At 34.4% G+C, this 22,191-nt stretch overlaps 1 protein-coding gene across 1 annotated transcript in view; it reads left to right on the top strand.

Annotated features, from left to right (window-relative positions):
- The first annotated feature begins 4,946 nt into the window (after positions 1-4,946).
- The window catches only part of LOC112031119 (uncharacterized), a 24,258-nt gene continuing 7,013 nt past the window's right edge, over positions 4,947-22,191 (top strand). The window contains 17 exon segments of the mRNA XM_024063802.2: positions 4,947-5,297; positions 8,982-9,085; positions 10,672-10,758; positions 10,841-10,916; positions 11,026-11,100; positions 11,288-11,341; positions 11,567-11,626; positions 12,048-12,164; positions 12,805-12,899; positions 12,995-13,200; positions 13,383-13,480; positions 13,771-13,874; positions 13,961-14,126; positions 14,290-14,412; positions 16,313-16,395; positions 17,687-17,828; positions 18,658-18,687. Of these exon segments, the coding sequence (XP_023919570.2) occupies positions 5,259-5,297; positions 8,982-9,085; positions 10,672-10,758; positions 10,841-10,916; positions 11,026-11,100; positions 11,288-11,341; positions 11,567-11,626; positions 12,048-12,164; positions 12,805-12,899; positions 12,995-13,200; positions 13,383-13,480; positions 13,771-13,874; positions 13,961-14,126; positions 14,290-14,412; positions 16,313-16,395; positions 17,687-17,828; positions 18,658-18,687 (1,659 nt within the window). The 5' untranslated portion in view covers positions 4,947-5,258.

Here is a 22,191-nt window from a genome sequence, read left to right as displayed (position 1 = left end):
CTTCATGTTCTCTTCCTCAACCTCACTCAAGATACATCCCTTTTCATTAATGTTCATTCTTTTGGTCACGTCTCTTGTAGGGATAATTTGCCAGGCCATTTTCCCCAAAAAAAAAATTTTAATCTGTTTGGTATTATCAATTTCCACAACTTTTTTCAATATTTGGCTTCGAATGGTCCAATCTCTAGGTTTCCAGCTAATTGGGAAATTTGATAGGCTGATTTTGTAGAGAATTTGCCCAAAGAACTGGGGACCTACAAAATGGAGTTTTCTTGTTGAGATTAAGGCAAATGGATCTGGAGTATTTTTCTTGCAGATTCACTATCATATGTGTCTCTAATCTTCCTTTCATCCCATATAACTGGATTTTGCATGATAATTTTCAAGACACAAGTTGGGTTATTTTGGATCTTTTTTCTAGATCGATTTTGGTTTAAAAAAGTTTAGCTTAGGGACCCATGGAGCATTCCAAGTGTCTAATACCATACTGTTTCCAATCTTCCAACATGCCCTTTTTCCAAGCACTTCTCTCAATTCTCAGGTTGAGTTTGGATTGCACTGAAAAATGAAACTCCCTGTGTTTGGCATTTTTTCTGTGGGTCCTGTGCATTGTTCATGAGACTCAAGTACAGATTTCAACAAATGTTAAGTTAAAACTAGGTTCTACAACACTATTCACACATTTAAAAATTATTTTGCTACAGTGTTTTCGGTTTTCAGCAATAAGCGGTATCCCAACATACTCTCAGTCTCTTAAGTTTTGAGTCAATTTTCTCACATGTTTTTTTTTTTTTTTTGGGGAATCTAAGTGATAACGGCATAATTAGATGCCTGCAACTACTGTTTTGAGGTCCGGTCAATAGATGCTTTAGAATATTTGTTAATAGACTATTTTTTAAAAAATTTAATACCATTTTTATAGAAAATATAAAAAATTGTTAAAAAAATTAGTTATTTTTTTCTTTTCTCATAAAAAAATTTCTTAAATTAACACCCTTGGTAAATCCTTTAGTTTTCCTGTCTTAATTAGACAAGAACTGGAGGCTTGGGAAAGTATTTTTTGTTCCACCCTTGTACTTTGTGTTGTACTTTTGCAATAACTTGCTCTAGGGTGTTACTATTTGAGACGTGATTCAGAGGGAGACCTAGATATCTCGAGTGCAAATCCGTTGACTTAAGTTTAAAGAAGCTTAGATATTTGGTTTTTTTTCTTTCTTTTTTTCTTTTTTTTTGGGTTTCTAGGAGGGGCATTTTTGCTGAACATTATTGTAGATTCCTTGAAATTTACCATTTGGCCAGGCCACTCCTTATTCTTTGATAAATATTCCCAATCTTTAACTACATTTTCATGAGTGGCCTTTACAAAAATGATTAGATTATCTGCAAATTGTAAGTGACCAACATCTAAGATTCAAATTCTCCATTGCCTTTTGTAATTATCAAATTATAAATAAAATTAAAAAAAGAAAAAAAAAAGACTATAGGGAACCCTAGGGCTAGGTTAAACTTGTTCCTATGAACATAAATTAATAGATAAAATGAATTTCGTAATTTACAAACTTATACTATAAATTATAATATCCCATCGCATAGAAGATCAATTTCACCACAAGATGGAGAAGAAAAAAAAAAGATGTTACCTTATTGATGCTTCAACATATCTTTTAACATGAAAAATAGAAATGTTACTATTAATTCCATGAGTTTGTGGGTGATCAAGTTAATGCATAGACAATGTTGCTTTCTTGAGATGATATGCATTGTTTGCATAATATTTTATCAATCGATGCAACAAACTTTTTAGAGACACCATCTCCAAGATGCAATAACTTGGCCATCCTTGCCGTTATTTTACTAGTCTGGACTACTTAGTAAAATAGTACTCTCCTTCATACTCAAAGTTTCAATTTAAAAAAAAAAAAAAAAAAAAACTAGGTTTTATGTAAGGAATTGGAGTGAATAACACAAGAAACAAGAATATATATTAGACTAATGGTGTATCTATCTCAATAAGTGGAGGAGAAAAACCTTTTTTTCCCCGAAGAAAAGGAGGAGAAGAACCTATTTATAGGTTTAATGGATTTGTTAGTTACAAAGAGATTAAATAGACCAAATAAATTTAAAACTATGGATTTAATATGTTTATAAATCTTAAACCTCAATCTATGGGTAAAACCTCATGGTCAAATTTTCAAGTAAATATAGTGGGGAAATAAATTATATATATATATATATATTTATTTATTTTTTTTTAATTATTAAAACACTCCAACAAAACCCCTTAATGATACCTTCCTATTTTGGAGAAGTCTCAAAAGGACCTCAACCCCAAGGATAAAGAGGAATGGAGAAATAGGGTCTCCTTACCTCAAACCTCTTTAGGAATAATCATACTTGAGGGTGAACCATTTATCAATGAGAAGAATGTGGTTGAGACTAAAGATGCATTCCTTTGCCATATCAATCCATTCATCAAAAACCCCGATTGTCTCCAGAATGAAACCTTATTGCATTTTATCATAGGCATTTTCCATGTCAAATTTTTAGAGTCATAAATCCTTGCTTTCGTTTCATTTTTCTCATTGCCCAAGTTATCTCATACACTATTATTTATATTGTTGTCTTGTCTAACTCTTCCCCATACTAAGGCTCCTTTAAGGGGATATCATTTTAGGGAGATTTTTTAGCCTATTTGCATAGGCTAATAAGTTTATACCCTTCCACTTTGGCAATCCCCTCAACTTTTGGAATTAAAGTTATGAATGAGTGGTTAAGTTGTTTTAACATATATAATTTTTATTTTTATTGTAGAGGAACATATACTTGTTTATGAAGAAAAATTGCATTGCTCTAACCATCTCCATCTTAACAATGTTCCAATTATGTTTGAAATATAAAGGGGGCATGCTATACGATCCTGAGGCTTTAAAGAATCTCATACTGTTAGGACATATGTGGTTTAATGTTAGGAACATATGTCAAATTAGAATTGGCTAATTCTTTGACAAAATGCACTTTACTTGTAATTGGGTAGATCTAGGATGTGTTTAATGCTTCAAGGACATATGTGATTTTTTTCCGCATATGTGCATGATATGATATATGCTTGTTTAACCTAGATCTGAATAATAAACCTAATAATCAACTTGGTTAATTAATTAGGTTAAACAATCTGGTTTAAGGGGTCTAAATGAACAAACAATACACACACACTATGAGTGCCTTTTTATTATAAAATCTCATCCATACAATGAGTTATTAAAATCGTTATCTTTGAAAACCTTACTATTTCCATAGGTGTGTGTAGTACTTTCGTCTCACTTACACTAGATAATTATAGAGAAAAATCCTTGGAGGTGGTTCCAAAATGTTGGCTAGAGGTTTTGAAACAGTTCAAAATATTGGGTTATTCCAAACCCAAATAAAGTGTGCCTAATAGTGGATACAGTCCAACCCATTGCAAAATGTTGTGTTTATTAACAAAGATTTGCATCTCTTATCGTTGTACCATTTGGTTGTCTATATAAAAGGGGTTAGGGATCCTTGGTGCAAATGATTGAAATAAAATTAACACATAGTATTGCATGGAACAACACCAAGAGAAACATATCTCAATCTTTCTTATCAACTTCATAAAAGCATATGGGATTGTCGATATTGTGTGTTCCGATCTTGTAACAAACACCACCATTCAAATCTCAATTTGAGAAAGACATTGAGTTTCAACATAGGTATTGGAGCTAAGTTTCGATCTTAGGACCCGTGGGTTAAGGACCTCATGGATCTCACGAGACCATAAAAAACATCAAATCTAGACCAACCTCTAGGGGTTCTTTATCATATATAAAAATTACATATTTTCCTTATAGAAAATACGAAAGTAACATTTTAAACCATATACGTATAGTTTAATGCACAATTAAATCTTGTATTATTTTTTTTTATACAAGATAGAAATTCTATTTTAGTCTAATTTAAGTGTTTATGTATGTGAAGTTTTCTCTTAGAGACTTGAACTTTGACTCTTGTCCCTTACATCCTATAAGCACTTATACTTGTATTTTCAAAAGTAACAAATTAAATCCAATGTTTTAAAAATAACAAATTAAATACCAACCCATTTAAGTGGAATAATATTGTGTTTTAGATTTATTTTATTAATTTTTGAAATCTTAGAATTTAAAATTTGCTAATTTTGAAATTATATGGTCTAATTTTTTGCCTTTTTTTTTGAGATAAAAGATAGAATAATTTATTACTTTTAAAATTACATAGTTTAAAGAAATCTTAAAATTTAAATTTTGTTAATTTTGAAATTATATGTTTTTATTTTGAGGAGAAAGACATTACGCCACAATATTAAAGAAGGCTATTTAAATTAGTCTGATGTATATATGAAATGTTTAGTGAAACATCTTCCATCCAGACTACTAAATAAGAAGAAAAAATAGTTCTTCGTGCTAGTGAGTGTGCAACTGTATTACAAAGCATATGTACATGAAAGAAATTAAATCAAATCATATGGTTTATAGTTTAAGGGTTTACCATATAATTCAAAAGAAAAGAAAAAGTTTACAATATACTGCTTTCTATATATATATTTTCAAAGAAAAGTAAAGAAAAGAAAAGTAAAAACAAAAGTCGTGGAGACAGTGAGACACATTAATGCCCTGAAGCTAGTGGACAACAAACCTCCAACATTAAAGGAAGAGTTGAAGCAACTATAACCTACTTGGCGGATCATAACCTCCTCTCCATACCCGAATAGCTAATGCCCCAACGTCATTTCATAACTAAAATTAAAAAAAAAAAAAGAAAAAGAAAAAGAAAAAATTACCATTTCTTACCAAAAAAAAAAAAAATCTTTTCCTATGTAAAAAAGAAAAAGAAAAAGAAAAACACTAAAATTAACCAAGAAGACCCCTGTATTATATATTAGGGGAAATTATTATTCAGCCGTATTCACCACATCTCTATTCATTTCCATTTCCATTTCCATTTCCAAACACTCACTCCCGCGATTGCAGGTGTCAGGTTCTCTCTCTCTCTCTCTCTTTCTCTCTCTCGCTCGCTTTCTTTCTCTCTCGTATTCGTTTTGTGGATTCGATCCAATTCCATTCGAATCGGATTCTAGGGTTTTCGTGTTTCGATCATTCGCGCGCGGCGATTCATTGGGCTTCGCCCTAGGGTTTCCGAGGCTACGTAGATCTGACACTGGTTCGTTCCCTTGGAGGGAGATTTCGCTCTTCAATTCCAAGATGTTTTGGCGTATGGCGGGCTTGTCCACGGCCTCTCCCGTGAGTCCTCGGTTTCGTTTCAGTTTCGGTTTCGTTTTGCATTTTTTGTGCGCAATGAGATAATTGTGATTTGTGTGGATTGTGCCTGGTTTTTTTATGTTTGGTTGCTGAGAAAATGTTGGAAATTGAATTTGTGAATCTTGTTTAACAATGCGCACTTTACAGCTATTCAGGAGTCATTGTAGATTTTGAGTCTTTATTTGTTAAAAGCGTTATTTATCTTCTTAGGGAATATAACTCAATGAATATCTTTGGTTTTCTTTTTTGGGGGTTGAGGTTTAGATTGAATGGTTCTTTCTTTGAAGGTTGGATTTTATCAGAACTAAGGTAAATTGGCAGTTGGAAAGAACTTTTATGCTCTCCGAATTCTTTGTGAGAGTGACATTACAATGTGGTACTGTGAGGGAAGACTAAATTTAGGTGTTTTGTTCATGTTCTTGCTTTGATGGGTGTCACTGCAATCGTTGCCCATTCAAATTTGAGGATAGTGTTGGCTAAACTTGGTTGGTACAAAAAGTATAGATGGGCTTTGATAATGGGGAATTATATGAAGCTGAGGAAATGGTCAAGGCAGTATGTCAGTTTTTGAAATTTTAGAACACAATATGGAACAGATACATTTTTATTGTGTATGTATATATGTATGTGTAGAGAGAGAGAGAGAGATGGGCTTTATAATGGGAAATTATATGAAGCTGAGGAAATGGACTAGGCACAGTATGTCAGTTCTTGAAATTTTAGCACACAATATGGCACAGATAAATTTTTATATATATATATATATATATTGAAATTTTAGTGCGCAATATGCGTAAAATATGAAAATAGTAAAATTTATTTTGAAGCTATAAATAACAAAGTCCACATGACCCATACTTGACATATGTAGATATTGAAAATATGAATGTTTCTCACTTAAGCTTTCGATCCCATAGCTTACATTTAAGCCCTCTTTTGTTTTTTGGTTAATGAGAATCCAAAATTACTCCCAAACATATCCATGCTGTATCCCCCAATTTGATTCACCCATTTCCCCATCCCTTAGGGCAGACACTAGTTATCAAAAAAAAAAAAAAATGCCATATCCCAATCATATTCAATCTGTATCCTACCTACCATATCCTATGAATATATATATTTTAAAATTATTTACAGCTATGGATCCAAATATGTATTTCCATCATTCCGTGCATATATGTACAGGATACTTATGGACCTCTCTCTCTCTCTCTCTATAGAAGATTCAAAACTTATTGCTGACATATCCGCACAGTATCCCAGTCATAGTCAAGTTTTATCCTACCATATCCTGATAAAGTTATCATTTCTACTTACTGGTAGGTTTTGAAATGTGTATTTTCACTGTATATGCATTTCTGTATTTGATACTTAAACTTTTTTTTTTTCCCTTTAAAAGACTTAAAAATTGACCACTAAACATATCCATGCATATTTTCATCTGTAATATGAGCAGTATCCTTATTTTGATAAAATTACGCTTTGTTATTTACAGTTACATATTTAAATATATATTTTTATTGTTACCTGCACATGTGTGCTGGTTACTTATTAGATTTGGTAATGATTGGTACTCTGAAGTAAGTACGCCTCTTAGTAGGGAACACTTAAACAAATAATGAGAATTATGGATTGTGCTTATAATCATAATAATGAATATAACCAATAAAAATTCAAAAAAAAAAAAAAAAACGTAGATTTTATAAGAGTCCATCATCACATAAGTATCCAACCAAAATGTTACTTATCAAAATGTTTCTTGTATTTGTTACTTATCTACTTATTTATTTAAAAGTTCCTTGTATTTGCTTTTGCATTTTGACTCTATTGCAATGTTTTTGCAATCGCTGCCCTTTTGTACATAATTTTCTTTGTAATTATTTAGGTTTATTCATGTTGCTCATGAAGTAGTCTCTTTTTAATTGAATTATTCTTATCTATCAATGTCCCCATGACCCTCACCGTATTTTGTGGAGATTACTCTCCGCCAAAGATGGGTAACTTCATGCCCAAAACGCCACAACCATTTACCTAATAGAGCTTGATTAAACGACGCCACACTTCTTATCCCCAAACCACCCAATTTGACAGATAACCACACCCTTTCCCAAGCCACCAAAGGATATTTGAAACTCCCATCAGAGGTCTTCTTCAAAATTCTGCTTAAAACCTCCATTATCAAGAGAAACAAAAGCGGGGATAGTGGGTCACCTTGTCTCAACCCACGAGAACTTCCAAAGAAACCTTTAGGGGATCCATTTACTAGGACCGAAAAATGGACAGAAGTAACACAAGCCTTAATCCACCCCTTCCATTTCAAACCAAAACCCATCCGGTCCAACAAATAAAACAAGGCCTCCCAGTTAACATGGTCATATGCTTTTTCAATATCAAGCTTGCAAATCACCCCTGGTAACCGGCTCTTTAGCCTACTATCCAGACACTCATTTGCAATGAGCATTGAATCCAGAATTTGCCTTCCACCAACAAAAGAATTCTGAGACTCAGAGATGAGATTATCCAAAACCGCCCTCAACCTGTTCGCCAACACCTTGGACAACACCAATACACAAGATGTTTAGGATGATGCTTTTTGACGCACGTATTTTACACTGATATGGTCTTACTTATCAAAACATTTAAACCATAGTCTTAGTTGATGATATCAAAACATTGGAATGTAGGGGCCTTTGGTTAAGTAGGATGGGAATGTTTGGATTGCAATTTTTTTTAGCCCTATGCTCTAACACGAGTGGAGGTGTTAAAACTTTATTAGAGAGGAAGAGACTTAATAGTAATTATTTTCAATGTGTTAGAATAATCATTCTTATTGAAGGGGAAACTGAGTAGGATTTTACTGTGAAGCAGGGTGGATGATGTGTCTAGAGTGGTGTCATATAGCTACAGTGGAATCAGGATTCCAATTGACCCATCATGCTGATTTTATATAAGCGTTCTCCTTCATACTGATGTAACATTGTATTTTTTAAACGATGAGAATCTGAAGAGCATATGTTGGAATAGCCTCTTGAATTTGAAAGCTATGTAATTGAGTTATTGGTATTTGGCTGTGCAATATTGGTCTTTATTAACCAAAATTTATGGAGTTGAGGCTTCATTTCCTACAGTCACCATATGCATGGATAAAGACTAGTTTGTTTGTGTTTTTATTTTATTTATTTATTTATTTTTTTATATAATATATATTGGAAGTCATAGACTCATCAGATTTTAGAGGATAGTTTTTTTTGGTGTTTCTATTGTATACTTCCTGTGTATTAGGGTTGCACCTTTTTTGTGCTTATTTAATGCATTATAAGCAGAAATTAACTGCTTATAATAAAGCTTAGGAGAACAAAGTTTCATTTTATGTGTAAACCTGAGAGCACACTAGTAGGGTTGGCAATTTTGTGATCTCAACTTTTGTCCTAACCTAGGAGTGGAGTAGTAGGGTTATCATTTGCCATGCCTCTAAGAGGGCTGGATTGATTTGCTGAAATAACCTTTGCTTGTTGCTAGTTTTCTGTTGAGGAATTTCACCCGTCCTTTCTTACCTTACTTGGTTGTTGGTAATTTGGAAGGTAAGATATATTCTTTGTGAATGTTTTTTTCAAATGTGATTTTTATTCTTCCATTGTCTTTGTTTTCGATATATGCTCATTGCAGGTGGAGACTATATTGGATAAGGAAAATTTTACATTGGAGGAACTTCTTGATGAGGATGAAATTATTCAAGAATGCAAAGCTCTTAATGGCCGCCTTATCAATTTGTAATGCTCTCTTCATTTTCACATTTTCCCATATCTTTTAGTGTCAAGATGTACTGTCTGTCAATGAGTGATTGATGTCCATACTATGTTTTCTGGTGAAAGGCTTTTAACAGGATTTTGTATGATGTGACTTTATGCTTTGATAATTTGACTATAAATAATGAAGGGTTAAAATTTTATAGTGTAATAAATTGCCCTTTTGCCACCTGTTTTAATAAAAAGATTATAAAAAAAAGTGACTATTTAAAACATTTTTTTTTTTTTGGATAAGTGACAATATAATATACATTTATACAAGTATTGCCATTAATTTATGCATTTTGGGAGCAGTTTGTTCTTTAAGTGATCAAAATTTTTTTTTTGATAGGTAATATGAGTACTATTATTGATGAAATCATAAAAAGGAAACATACAATGTGTTCATGAGGATGAACAACGGCAAAGCACAAAACAGAAAACAAAAAGAAAAACAATCAGGAAACTAAACTAAGAGAAAAGAAAAACTGTAAAAGAGAATAACAATCTGTAAATTCCCAGAACCGAGACCAATCAAAAGGGCTACGCTGACACAAGCCTTTATTTCAACCAAAGACTTCTCAGAATCTTCAAAGGAGTGACGATTCTGTTCCGTCCAAATAGGCCACATCAAACAACTTGGAATCAATTTCCAAATATCTGAATTATGTTTCCCAAGCCAATGACTCCAACAAAATAATACTTCCGCCAAAGAGCCTGGCTGGACCCACTGTATACCGACAGCCTAAAGCATAGATACCCATAAAGAATGCACTACGTGACAGTGAAGAAGGAGATGGTTTGAATTCATATGGTATAAGTAGTTGAAATTGTAGGCCCTCATGGTTTGATTTCATATCTTGTCAAGTGGATGAAGATTATGGTTTTCTAAGTATGTGTTTGAATAAAATATTCTGATTTTAAACCAATTAAGGATCCAATTATTTGTTAAATCAATTGTGATAATAATTTCCTTTGTGTGAGGGACATGATTATACCTTTTGTAACAATGTTGCCATGGTCAGAATTTTCAATTAAGGTGAAGAGCCTTGTAACTCAACTGTCATCTCCTAGTGTTTTCAACGGATCTGTCTATGGTTAAAATCTCCTCTCTCCCATTGTAACAATTGAATTATCAACTAATAAAAGGTTGTTGGATGGCTGTGCCAATTAAATGATTAGATTTTTTTTAACAATAGCTTATTTATTCTGAATGCCTTCTAAACTAACAATTATGGCATGTTAATGACAACAAAGCTTATGTAATGGCACAGCCATCCAACAACAGCTTATGTAATGACACTGTCGGTTAATTTTCACAGTTCAATGAGCACTTGCTCTAGTGGCATATATTTCCCTTGTAAGAGAAAGATGGATGGTGAGGTTGTGGGTTCAAGAGCAAGCTAGTACATTTGTAACTTACCAATAAAAAATAAATAAAGAAAAATTTTACTCTATTTTTTAGTAGAATAGTGTTAATGATGGTTAGATGTTAAATTACTTTATCAACTGAATTTTGTTTTCATCCTTTTTTGGCTTTATTTGATATTCTTGCACTGTGTTTTCCGCAGTTTGCGAGAAAGAGCTCAAGTTGAACAGCTCATACGATTTATCGTGGAAGAAGCTCTTGAGGATGCTGAAAAGAGGCGAACTTTCAAGTAGGGTGCTTTTGTTTCCCAGATGCTCTTCTTTACCCTGATGAATCCTGTGATTGATTTTGTCAAATTATTGTTTTCACAGGTTTCCTTTTATTGCCTGTGAGATTTTTACTTGTGAAGTTGATATTATACTCAAAACACTGGTGGAGGATGAGGAGGTGAGAAACATTAATCATAGAAGCCCCTTTTTCTTTGAAACTATACTTCTATTACTCTTTGAAAACTTATTTCTGTTGCTGATTTCTTTTGATCATTGGTTGTTGGCAGTTGATGAACTTGTTGTTTTCCTTTTTGGAGCCAGAACAGCCCCATAGCACACTATTGGCTGGGTATTTTAGCAAGGTTGTTCTTTGTTGAACTTTTAGAATCTAGCTTATCTTCTTCAGTAGGATGGTCCTTTTGTAGATATAACTTTTACTACCATGCATTCTATTTTAGCCCTGTTATATCTTCAGTTTCTTTTTTGTTTCAAAGGAATTATCAATAACATATTACCTGGGTCATTTGTGCCCTAATTTCTTAATGCTAGGTTGTCATATGCCTGTTGTTGCGTAAGACAGTTCCTTTTATGCGTTATATTCAAGTAAGTGTAATGTTTCTTCTTCTTTAATGTAATTATCCTTAGATTTCATGGATTTTTTGTATATTAGCTAACTTTTCTTTCTCTATTCTTTCATATTCTTCTTTTGTACACTTCTGTGTTATTTAAGTACACATCCTATGTATTGGGAATTCACCTTTATTTACCTATCCAAAAAAAGAAAAGAAAAGATAAGGGTTGAATTGTTCTTTTTGTGCATTCATCCAGGCTAATCAGGATATTGTCAAGAAGCTAGTTGAGCTGATTGGAATTACATCTATCATGGAGGTTGGTTGTTGATACCGTCCCTTTATTGCTTTTGATATTGAACTCCTTGCATAAGTGTTTATTCATCTTCAGTTGCAAATATATGTTATCTGCCTGCAGTCTCTGTACATGTGTATTCTTGTGGTGTCATTGACTATTTGTGGTTTATATATTTGATTTTTATTGTTTGTATTATAAGAATTAATTTTTGCATGTTTCATAATTTTCATCATCATCATCATTATCATAGTTTATTTTTTTTAGTTTGCAACTGAATTACTGAATTCACCTCCTCTTATCTTTTAAAGTTAAAACAATGATTGGCATTTTGAACTCTTGACCCCATCAGCTATTAAAAGAAGCTGTTAAAGTTTTAGTGTACTTTTGACTGACAGCTCAATTTGGCAGTGTAGTTTCTGAGACCTATTTTCCTGCTCAACAGGTTTTAATACGTCTAATTGGTGCTGATGAACATATGTATACAAACTATATGGAAGCAATGCAGTGGATTGAAGACACAGATGTGCTAGAGATGATAGTGGACAAGTTTAGTTCTTCAGTAAGTAATATGCATACCAAGAACCTACATATGTGAATGGTTCTGTCTCAGAGCTTGGTTGATCTCTTTTTATTTTTTATTTTTGTAATTTGATAGTTACAATGGGGGAGGGGGGATTTGAACCCTGGATGTCTCAATTGGAGACATCAAGAGGTGCCAAACAGTGGAGCTACAAGGCTCTTGGCACTACTTTATAAAGTAGGAAATGAATATGTCATGGGTGTGTCTATCTAGGATAAAAGAGTTTTGAACGAATTGATGGAAATTTGATGTTACACGTTTATACACCCATGTGCTCATGTATGGACACTTGAATTTGGTATGCCTCTTTTTGTAAATTTTGTTTGCTACTACTTGCTGATCCTTCATTGCACTAAAGTCCTGATGAAACTTCCTTTTAGGAACCAAAATCTGGTTTCTTAAGGTCTGTTACTGCAATCTTTGCCCACAAATATGAAGAACTGAGGCAGGATAATCTTCTTGTCAGATAGTTATTTGGTATCATGCCAGCATATACTGTGCCTTTTTTCCTGTATTGCTTGTCTCATTTATCGGATAATCTGTTTGATGAGTATGATTTATTTTCGTAACAACTTTGTACTGATGTTAAAGAAACGTTTGTGGGACATGGTTTTTACAGGACTCTCCTGAAGTTCATGCTAATGCAGCAGAAACACTTTGTGCTATTACACGATTTGCTCCACCTGGGCTGGCTGCTAAAATATCCAGCCCAAGGTAGGGTTTGCTTTTGTTTTCATGTTGCATGGAAATATGTATAATTCTACTCTGGCTTTTCCATTATTTATTTAAATTTGTCTTTCTGGTTGCAGTTTTATAGGAAGATTATTTCGTCATGCTTTAGAAGATGCACGACCAAAGTCCGTTCTGGTTAACTCTTTGTCTGTATGCATATCTTTGTTAGACCCTAAGAGGCTAACCTTGGGAGTATATCATCATACATACAACCGCCAAATAACTCAAGGACCTCCTGTAACTGCTAATCCTGAGACAGTTGAAGGCATGCTGGAAAGCTTAGGTAAAAGTACCTCTTATATGTTGTTGTCTTTTTTCTTTTTCTTTTTTAATTATTTAACACTAACTTCCCCTGCTTCCCCTATTCCTTCTCTTTGGGAATTAATCTCCTGGAAATCTTATGAGCATTTTATTTTGTTAAAATTCCCATCAGCAAATCAAGTATTGATCAGATTTATCCTGCAGGTGATTTACTCAAGCTTTTGGAGGTCTCATCTGCGGAGAATGAGTTGTTAACTACTTATGGAAAGTTACAGCCACCTCTTGGAAAACATCGTTTAAAGGTATTGTTCATATGAGTATTTAACATCTTTTTTGGTGTGTTAGAAGTACTGACTATTTCGTATGTTTTCTTTCCTATATAATCATGGGCCCTTATTTATGTTTGATTGTCTTAATTTGTTTTAATTTTGTTATTAACAGATTACCTGTACACATATGGTATTGTTTATATTAACAGATTACCTGTACAAATATGGTATTGATTATATTAAAAGATTCTGATTAGTGATATTTGCATTTTAGCTGGTATTCACTGAGCATAGAATATATATATATATATATTTTTTTTCAGATTGTGGAGTTCATCTCAGTCTTAGTGACAGTTGGTAGTGAAGCTGCTGAGAAGGAATTAATTCGCCTTGGAGCTGTACAAAGAATTTTAGACTTGTTCTTTGAGTAAGTTAATTTCTTTTTAAAATTTAAAATTTTTATTTATGAAGGGTGGCTGGACTCAACTCTTATTTATTTCTTTGCTTGTGAAGGTACCCGTACAATAACTTTCTGCATCATCATATAGAGAACATTCTAGTGTCATGTTTGGAGAGTAAGAATGTTCCTCTTATTGAACATCTTCTTCATGAATGTAATCTTGTTGGGAGAATTCTTGAAGCTGAAAATAATTACAAATTGGCAGCTGATTTGAACAAGGTAGTGGTGCAGTCATCTATAAATGATTAATGTCTTCATGGCAGTACAGGCCTTAGGATTTTTGTTTTTTCTTTTACTTCTTTTAAATCTAAATATTCTGGAGATCTTGTTTTAGATGTGTAAAAAGTATTTGACACTATCTTTGTTTAATTCTTTTCTGCAGCCAACTGTCCCTTGTGAGGGTAGATTGCCACCCAGAATAGGGAATATTGGCCACTTGACACGTATATCTAACAAACTTATTCAACTGGGGAATAACAGCGCTAAGATTCAGGCATATTTGCAGGTGTAGTCCTAAGTCTCCAGTAGTTGTTGTTGTTGTTGACATATTTATCCTACCAATATTTGTGGGGCTATGATTCAGTGTAAATGCTTTTGTTGTCTACCTGATATTTTTTTTTTGATAAGTAATAAGTTTATTGATATCAAAAAAGGAGGAGCACCCTAGTACACAGGGAGTGTACAAGGGGTCAAACAATCAAGAACAAAAATTACAAGAATTTAGGAAATCTAGAAAAGATAAAAATGATTGGTTCCGCAATGCAGCCAACCAATCCATTAAAGTTCTAAAGAAAAATAGCTTCAATTCTGATATTGATCTCTCCTTATCTTCAAAGCACCTACTATTTCTCTCTCTCCAAAGACACCACAATAAGCAATGGGGAACAATCAACCATCTATACCCATTTCGATGACAACCAAATCTGCCGTGCCAACATGGTAAAAGCCCCACTACAGATTGCGGCAAAACCCAGCTCACTCCAAACAATCTGAACACCATAGCCCACATATCCATTGCAACCGGACAATGAAGAAAAAGATGATCAACCGATTCACCATTACACTTGCACATTTAGCACCAATCCAATATCCAAACCTTCATTTTTCGTAAATTGTCAATCGTTAAGCACTTCTCCAAAGCAGCAGTCCAAACAAAGAAAGTTACTCGAGAAGGAATCTTTTGTTTCCAAATACTTTTCCAAGGAAAGCAATAGTCATTAGAGCCCACTAAGAGACTATAATAATCTTTAACTAGAAAGCCCTTCTCTCTATTAAGTTTCCAGCACATCTTATCCTCAGCAAACCCTTTCACCGAAGCACCATAAATGGTATCCATGAAACTGGCTAGTGCCTCTAATTCCCAAGCATGCACACCCTTAAAGAAACTTACATCCCAAAAAAGGACTCCATTATCAAGCTTCATAAGCTCAGCCACACTAACCTCCTTGTCTCGGCAAACTCTAAACAATTCAGGATAGCTGATTGCAAGAGAAGTCTCACCGCACCAATGGTCTTGCCAAAATTTCACCCTAGAACCATCCCCAATATCATACAGAATGTGCCAAGAAAAAGAAGGCCATCCCCGACTAATATATTTCCACAAGCCAACACCATATGGACCATTAACAGGCCTAGTACACCAGCCACCCCATTCACAGCCATATTTCACCTCTATCACTTGCCTCCAAAGGGCAGCCCTCTCCATCCCAAATCTCCATAGCCACTTCCCACGCAAAGCTTCATTAAAAAGTCTTACCTTCCAAAATTCCAAGCCACCTAAAGCAATGGGATTGCAAACAGTAGCCCATTTAACCAAATGGTATTTTGGTTCATCTCCAATGCCACCCCATAAGAAATTTCTCTGAAGTTTCTCAATTCGGTTAGCCATAGCTGCCGGAATAGGAAATAGAGATAGAAAATAAGTGGATAAATTAGATAAGAGTGCTTTTAATTAAAGTGACTCTACCTCCCTTGGATAAGTACAAACATTTCCATCCTGCTAATCTCCGTTCTATCTTCTCCAGAATTGGGTTCCATATTGCCTTATCCTTGAATTTAGCTCCCAAAGGAAGACCCAAATACTTCATTGGAAGTGTACCTTGTTTACAGCCAAGGACATTCAACAGTAAGTCCAAATTATGCACCATACCAACAGGGACCAACTTTGATTTACCCAAATTTATCTTTAGACAAGAGACCGCCTCAAACCAAATGAGGATCATACGGAGAAATAGAACCTGATCCAGATCAGCACCACAAAAAATCAAAGTGTCGTCTGCAAAGAGAAGATGAGACACCGCCAATGATCTTCCCTCTACATGACCCACACCAAAGCCTGACATGTGACCATCATGGACAGCTTTATCCACAAAAGTCATGCTTTAAAGTGAATTTACTTTTGACAGGAAAATAGCGAGTGGACTGATTGGCACACAAATGTTCTATCCAAGCGGAATGCAGTGGAAAATGTCTTTCAGTGGGCATGTGGGTATGTTTTCTTCATTTCAAATGTTGCAACTCTTCTCACATCTGCAGCTCCCAATATTCTGATTCAAGCTTAAGTAATGAAATTAAAGTACTTTCATGGAATCACTCTGCATTGGACCATGCATGGAATAACTTGAACTATATGAGAATACAACCAGTCGTATTGCAACTAGTGGAACAGCTTGTTGAAAACCACACTATGCATGCGCCAATAAGCTCTTGCTTAAATGGCAATAAATCTTCAAATAAGAGCAGGGTGGAGGGTCTTGGGTACAAAGACCCAATAGATGCCATTGTAACTTACTAATCTAAAAAAGAAAAAGTATCTATTGTGTGTTTGTGTGTCTGTGTATTGTAGTATCATTTAGCTACATATTTATGGAGCATAATTGTTATAATCGAGTGTATCATGTATCGTGTCAAACAATGGTATGGAATCATTTGTAAAATAATTCTAAATCACTTGTGTGTATCAGAAAAGCTCTCAAATCATATTATCTGTAAGGATGTGTTGTCACTTTCTCGTGAGTCTCTTAAATGTGAAGTTTGAATTATTTACTTTATGCATTGTAACTTGAAAATAAAATAATTTTCTAAATTTTGAGTGTGGTAATATATTTTCATGAATCGAAATTAGTTTTTGTGAAATATTACTGCATTAATGACCATAAAATAAGTGATTGATTGATTATATCTGTAGTTTGTAATAAATGTCATTTGTACTTGTGTATCTATTATTTTTATTGTTTTCATGTACTCTACGGTATATAATGCAAAATATGCTAATGATAATGTTTAAGATGATTTGGTTTGTCGCTTTGCCATTGGAACTTCAATGGTATGTCAGAGCAGCCACTGATGCTTGCAAAAGCCAATTTTTTTGTTTTGTTTTTGGTGTGTTGCCACTTCTTCAGTTGGGTTTGTAGTTATTAGATTTACTTGTTGCTTTGCTCATAGTTAGAGCTTTTTGTGAGGCAATATTGCTTTTCTCTCAGGTATGGCTATCAATATTTGAGAGGTATATCAGGCATGGGTTAGAGCCTTAAATAACCTACTGAACTGTAAATATTTCATGCTTTACAGTAATCTCTGAGACTTAGGAGGTGAATGAAATTGGAAATGAGCTGGTCATATCTTATAGAATAATGGGCCTGTTGTTGTTTTTGTTTGTTGTTGTTGTTGTTTTTTTTTTTTTTTAATTTATTTTTTTTTTAATTTATTTTTAATTTTAATTTTATTTTCTCTTTCCACATTTACTTTTATATTTATCATGATTTAATTTTTTTTAATAGGCGGCCAACAGCACTGCAAGATCGGAATAGGGACAGTGACGACGACGATTACCAAGATAGAGACTATGATGTTGCAGCTCTTGCAAATAACTTAAGCCAGGCTTTTCGATATGGCATTTACAGTAATGATGATATTGATGAGGTTCCTTTTAAAACTTTCAAATAATAGCTCATTTAGTTTTGTTTTTCTTGGTTTTCTTTTTAGATAAGAAACATATAAGTGGAAGTATGAGAGGTACAGCTATAATTTCTTATAATCTCATTATCATTTGAAAGAAAGGATTTTACCATAGTGGCAAGGAATAAAACAAGTTAGCAACAAAACGGGATGTATGAGGCATAAGTCTAATAAGATGGGCATACCTCAAGACTAATCTTATGGCTATATATTAGCTTTTGGGCTAGGATCCCGAGGAAAAGATTCAGTAGAGATTTGTGAAATTAAAGTTTATGTATATAGAGTGATGAATGATTCTGCAAAATCATGTGAACCATGGTCTCTACAAAAAATCTAGAGATAAACAAGCAGTAAGCATAAACTAAAAAAAAAAAAAAAAAAAACAATGCGGCTATCATCCCAAAAGGCCAGTGTCCACACTAAATGCAATTTCAAGTACTCACTTTAATTTATGGTGTGTTTCGATAGCAGGATTTGTGGATTTGGATTTGAGTGATTAAAATCCAAATACCTTGTTTGGACAGCTTCAAAATATCAAGGATTTGGATTGGACCATATCTTCCAGGGATTTTAAACTTTTAAAATCGTTGGATTTGAAATAACATCTAAAATCAAGGCATTTCAAATCTATTGATTTAAAATCAAAATTCAAGTTTCCAAACACAACCTTAGTGTATTTTAATTCAGTCCTACTGTCATACTATTATCATGTGTACATTGCTATGTCCAGTTACAGTTCATTTGGTTGATAATTGTTCATTTACTTATTTGACTTCTTGTTCATACTTTTCAGGCTCATGGCTCACTCGAACGAGATGACGAGGTATGAGATACATTAGAAACTTAACTGGTTTTAGTTAGAAAAATATAAGCATATAACATGTTGGTTTTGTATGTTGAGTGCTATGTTTTATCATTAGCCTAGTGCCTCATTTGGAAATGATCTTAGGTCTGTACAAGGGACCATCTTTTGGCAGCCTATGAATATCTTTTGTTACTCACATTTTCAGTCAGGAAGGTTGATGTAGTCATTGGAACTGTACATTAAGAGACACATTTTAGCTTAAACTTAACTTTAATATAGGAAGAATATGTTTTTAGTTTCTATGAATTGCCAAGTACTTCCAGAAGAGGCCACTGTCTTTCATTTTTGTCTGATTAACTGAATTTAAGTAGTTCCTACTTTCTCTTTGGGGATTGACTAGGACATTACTCATTATAAGTTATTTGCTTAACCCTTCTCCTGGGAAGTATATGCAGTTTCTTTTTTTCTTTTTCTTTTTTTTTTTTTTTGGGGGGGGTGTCATTCGATTTTCTTTTTATCCACTTAGATTATTGTAGAATTTGCTACTGATATCATGTCATACATGCTATACCATTTCCTAATATTACAAGGCACCTAATATTACAAGGCAATTTTATCAATCCAAATGAACCATTCTAACACTACACTTCGATTATGTGTAATTCAGCTTCCGCCAAGTGGGCTGATCTGGATAATTCTCTCCGCTGAGTTCCTCCCCCTGCCAAGCAAAGGGTGGAGGCGTGGGTAGAGTTCAACTGCACCATCCCCCATCCATAATGCAATGCATGATTCTTTATTTTATTTCTACACAAGCCTATGCATTACTCTATGTCCTCCTCACTCAATAGCTCAATGCCTATTGCAAGGGAAACAAACTAGTAACATTGGGATTGGCATTATATCACCATTTTTTGTGTTCTCTCTTATTTCTTACAAGACTGCAAACTGAGAGATTGCATCTCCTTTCACTGTTGATGATTGCTGTGCCATGGACATTACTCTTATTGAAGTAATTTGTCTTTGACTTTTGACTTTGGATTGTCATTTCTGTCTGTCCTTTCTATAGCAATAACTAGAGTGCAGAGTGCCACCAAATCACAATTTGTCACCTTGTTCTTGTGCATGGAAACTAACCCATCTACAAGGCAACTTTTCCTCACTAACCTGTTTATGAAAACATGCTCACTTCAATATTCCTTTGACCTAAGAAACACTCATTGTATCGTTTTTTGTGAGATTGAGAGGATTTGAACGCAAAATACGTACTTCAACATACCAAAAAAATCCAGTATCGTAGATGTAACAATATCTAATTTTTCATATCTGAAATACATCTCTCTCGTTGGAGAGCGTCCAATTGAAGGTTTAATATATAAGGACACCACTTAATTCAAAAGATTATGCCTATAAGTTTGGGTCCAACTATGTTAATCACTCTCTCTTATCATTCTTGCTCAATGTGAGATTTTACTCACACTTGTATATCCTTTAAGAAGTCTGCAACTACATGAAACTCAATGGTAAAATAAATTCATTTACATGTTGCAAATAACAAACTTTTCAAATTTTATTCTAAAGACATTGAACTCAACCAAATTACAAGGAGTTGTCGCCAATCTCTTGGGATTCTGAAACACTTTTACTATAAATTTACCTAAAGATGAATCCAACATGATTTACTAACCAACAACAACTCACCCCACAATATTCTCAAATTAATCTACTACCCAACACATGGGCAAATGAAAAATATATATTAAATGCATAACCTGCTTAGCTTATGGGAATGCAATTTCGATAAACATTCTTCAAGAATATTTAATTGTTTGTGATTTTAATCATTGGTCGTTTGGGGGTTTTTTAGAAAATTAACTACAAAACCCAAACGATATTATTAGTTAGGCAACGTTTCAAACATATTGCATTTCTAACAATTCGACTTCAGAGGAGTCGATTTTACTGTTCATATCGCTTATTTTTGGGTCACGTAGATAAAAAATCGAGTCCTTTATAGTCAACTTTTGTACATAAAAATCGACTTTAGTAGAGTTGTTTTCAATACAAAGAAAACGACTCCAGTGGAGTCGTTTTCTTTGTGTTGAAAGCGACTCCGCTGAAGTCGATTTGCCCAAAACCCCACAAACACAGTTAAGCTTCAGTTGCAACTCACAGAGGAAGCAAACGAACCCAGCTACAGAAGAAGCGAACCCAGCTGACCAGCAGCACCGACGAGCCGACGAACCCACGCACCGACGAGCAAGCAGGCACCGACGAACCCAGGCGCGAAGAACCCAGGCGCCGACGAACGAGACCCCAACGAACACCGACGGCGAAGCACGAAGAATCCAAGCGCGCTCGGGTCCGTTTTGGATTTGAAGACCAACACGCTCGGGTCCGTTTTGGATTTAAAGGTTGTGATGTGCGCCGATGAACCAGACCCCGACGGCGAAGCACGAAGAATCCAGTCCGTTTTGGATTTGAAGGTGAATGGTTTTTTGGATTTGTATAGAGTGAAACGACTTCAGCGGAGTCGCTTTCAACACAAAGAAAACGACTCCAGTGGAGTCGTTTTCTTTGCATTGACCCACTGAAGTCGATTTTTATGTATAAAACAACTCTATAAAGGACTCGATTTTTTTATCTACGTGGCCCAAAAATAAGCGATATGAACAGTAAAATCGACTCCTTTGAAGTCGAATTGTTAGAAATGCAATATGTTTAAAACGTTGCCTAACTAATAATATTGTTTGGATTTTGTAGTTAATTTCTAAAAAATCCGTCGTTTGGTATGGCGGTGTTCAAAATATATTCCCTCAAGCTATCTGAAACCGAAATAAATTCCTCAAGCTCAGGCAGCGAAGAACTAGAGGTTTCAACGAAACAGAACCATTATCAAATAAAAAACAATATAAATATGATCTTTAATTTATCATATTAATCTATTAATTATGAAAATAAGATGGGGGAGAAGCGTCTCCTGAAGAATCATTACAGGTATATTCATCAATGGGATAGATACAGACATCACCAGTAGGATCTACATCCTTCATTGCAGCATCTGCACTCTGTTGTTGTAGTTCAAGTGCATGTTCAAGGATTAACTCCACTTCACCCATGGCGGGACGAGCCTCTCCCTTACTTCGCACACAAGAAATGGCTATGTCGACGTAAATCTTGAAACACTCTGGATCTATCTTCCCCATCAAATACGGATCAATTATCTCATTCAAGGTCCCTTCTCGTTTGCATTTTTGGGCCCACTTAACCAGACCCTGCCGTTTTTCCATCAATTTGAAGTCCATTGCTTCTCTCCCACAGAGTACTTCCAACAGTACCACACCAAAAGAGTAAACGTCAGTTTTATCGGTCAGCCTATATGTAATGAAACATTCGGGATCCAGGTATCTCAGAGTAGTTTCCGAATCCCGTTTGATTTCCACGAATTTGAAAGCCGGGGGAAGCATGTTGGACAACCTGAAATCTGACAACTTGGCCTCCCAATTCTTGTCCAACAGAATGTTG

Source organism: Quercus suber, unplaced genomic scaffold (assembly GCF_002906115.3).
Source record: "Quercus suber isolate HL8 unplaced genomic scaffold, Cork oak 2.0 scaffold_70, whole genome shotgun sequence".
NCBI classification, from domain to species: Eukaryota; Viridiplantae; Streptophyta; class Magnoliopsida; order Fagales; family Fagaceae; genus Quercus; species Quercus suber.
Note: the sequence above shows the minus strand (reverse complement) of the source record. Positions and strands in the feature narration are given on the sequence as shown.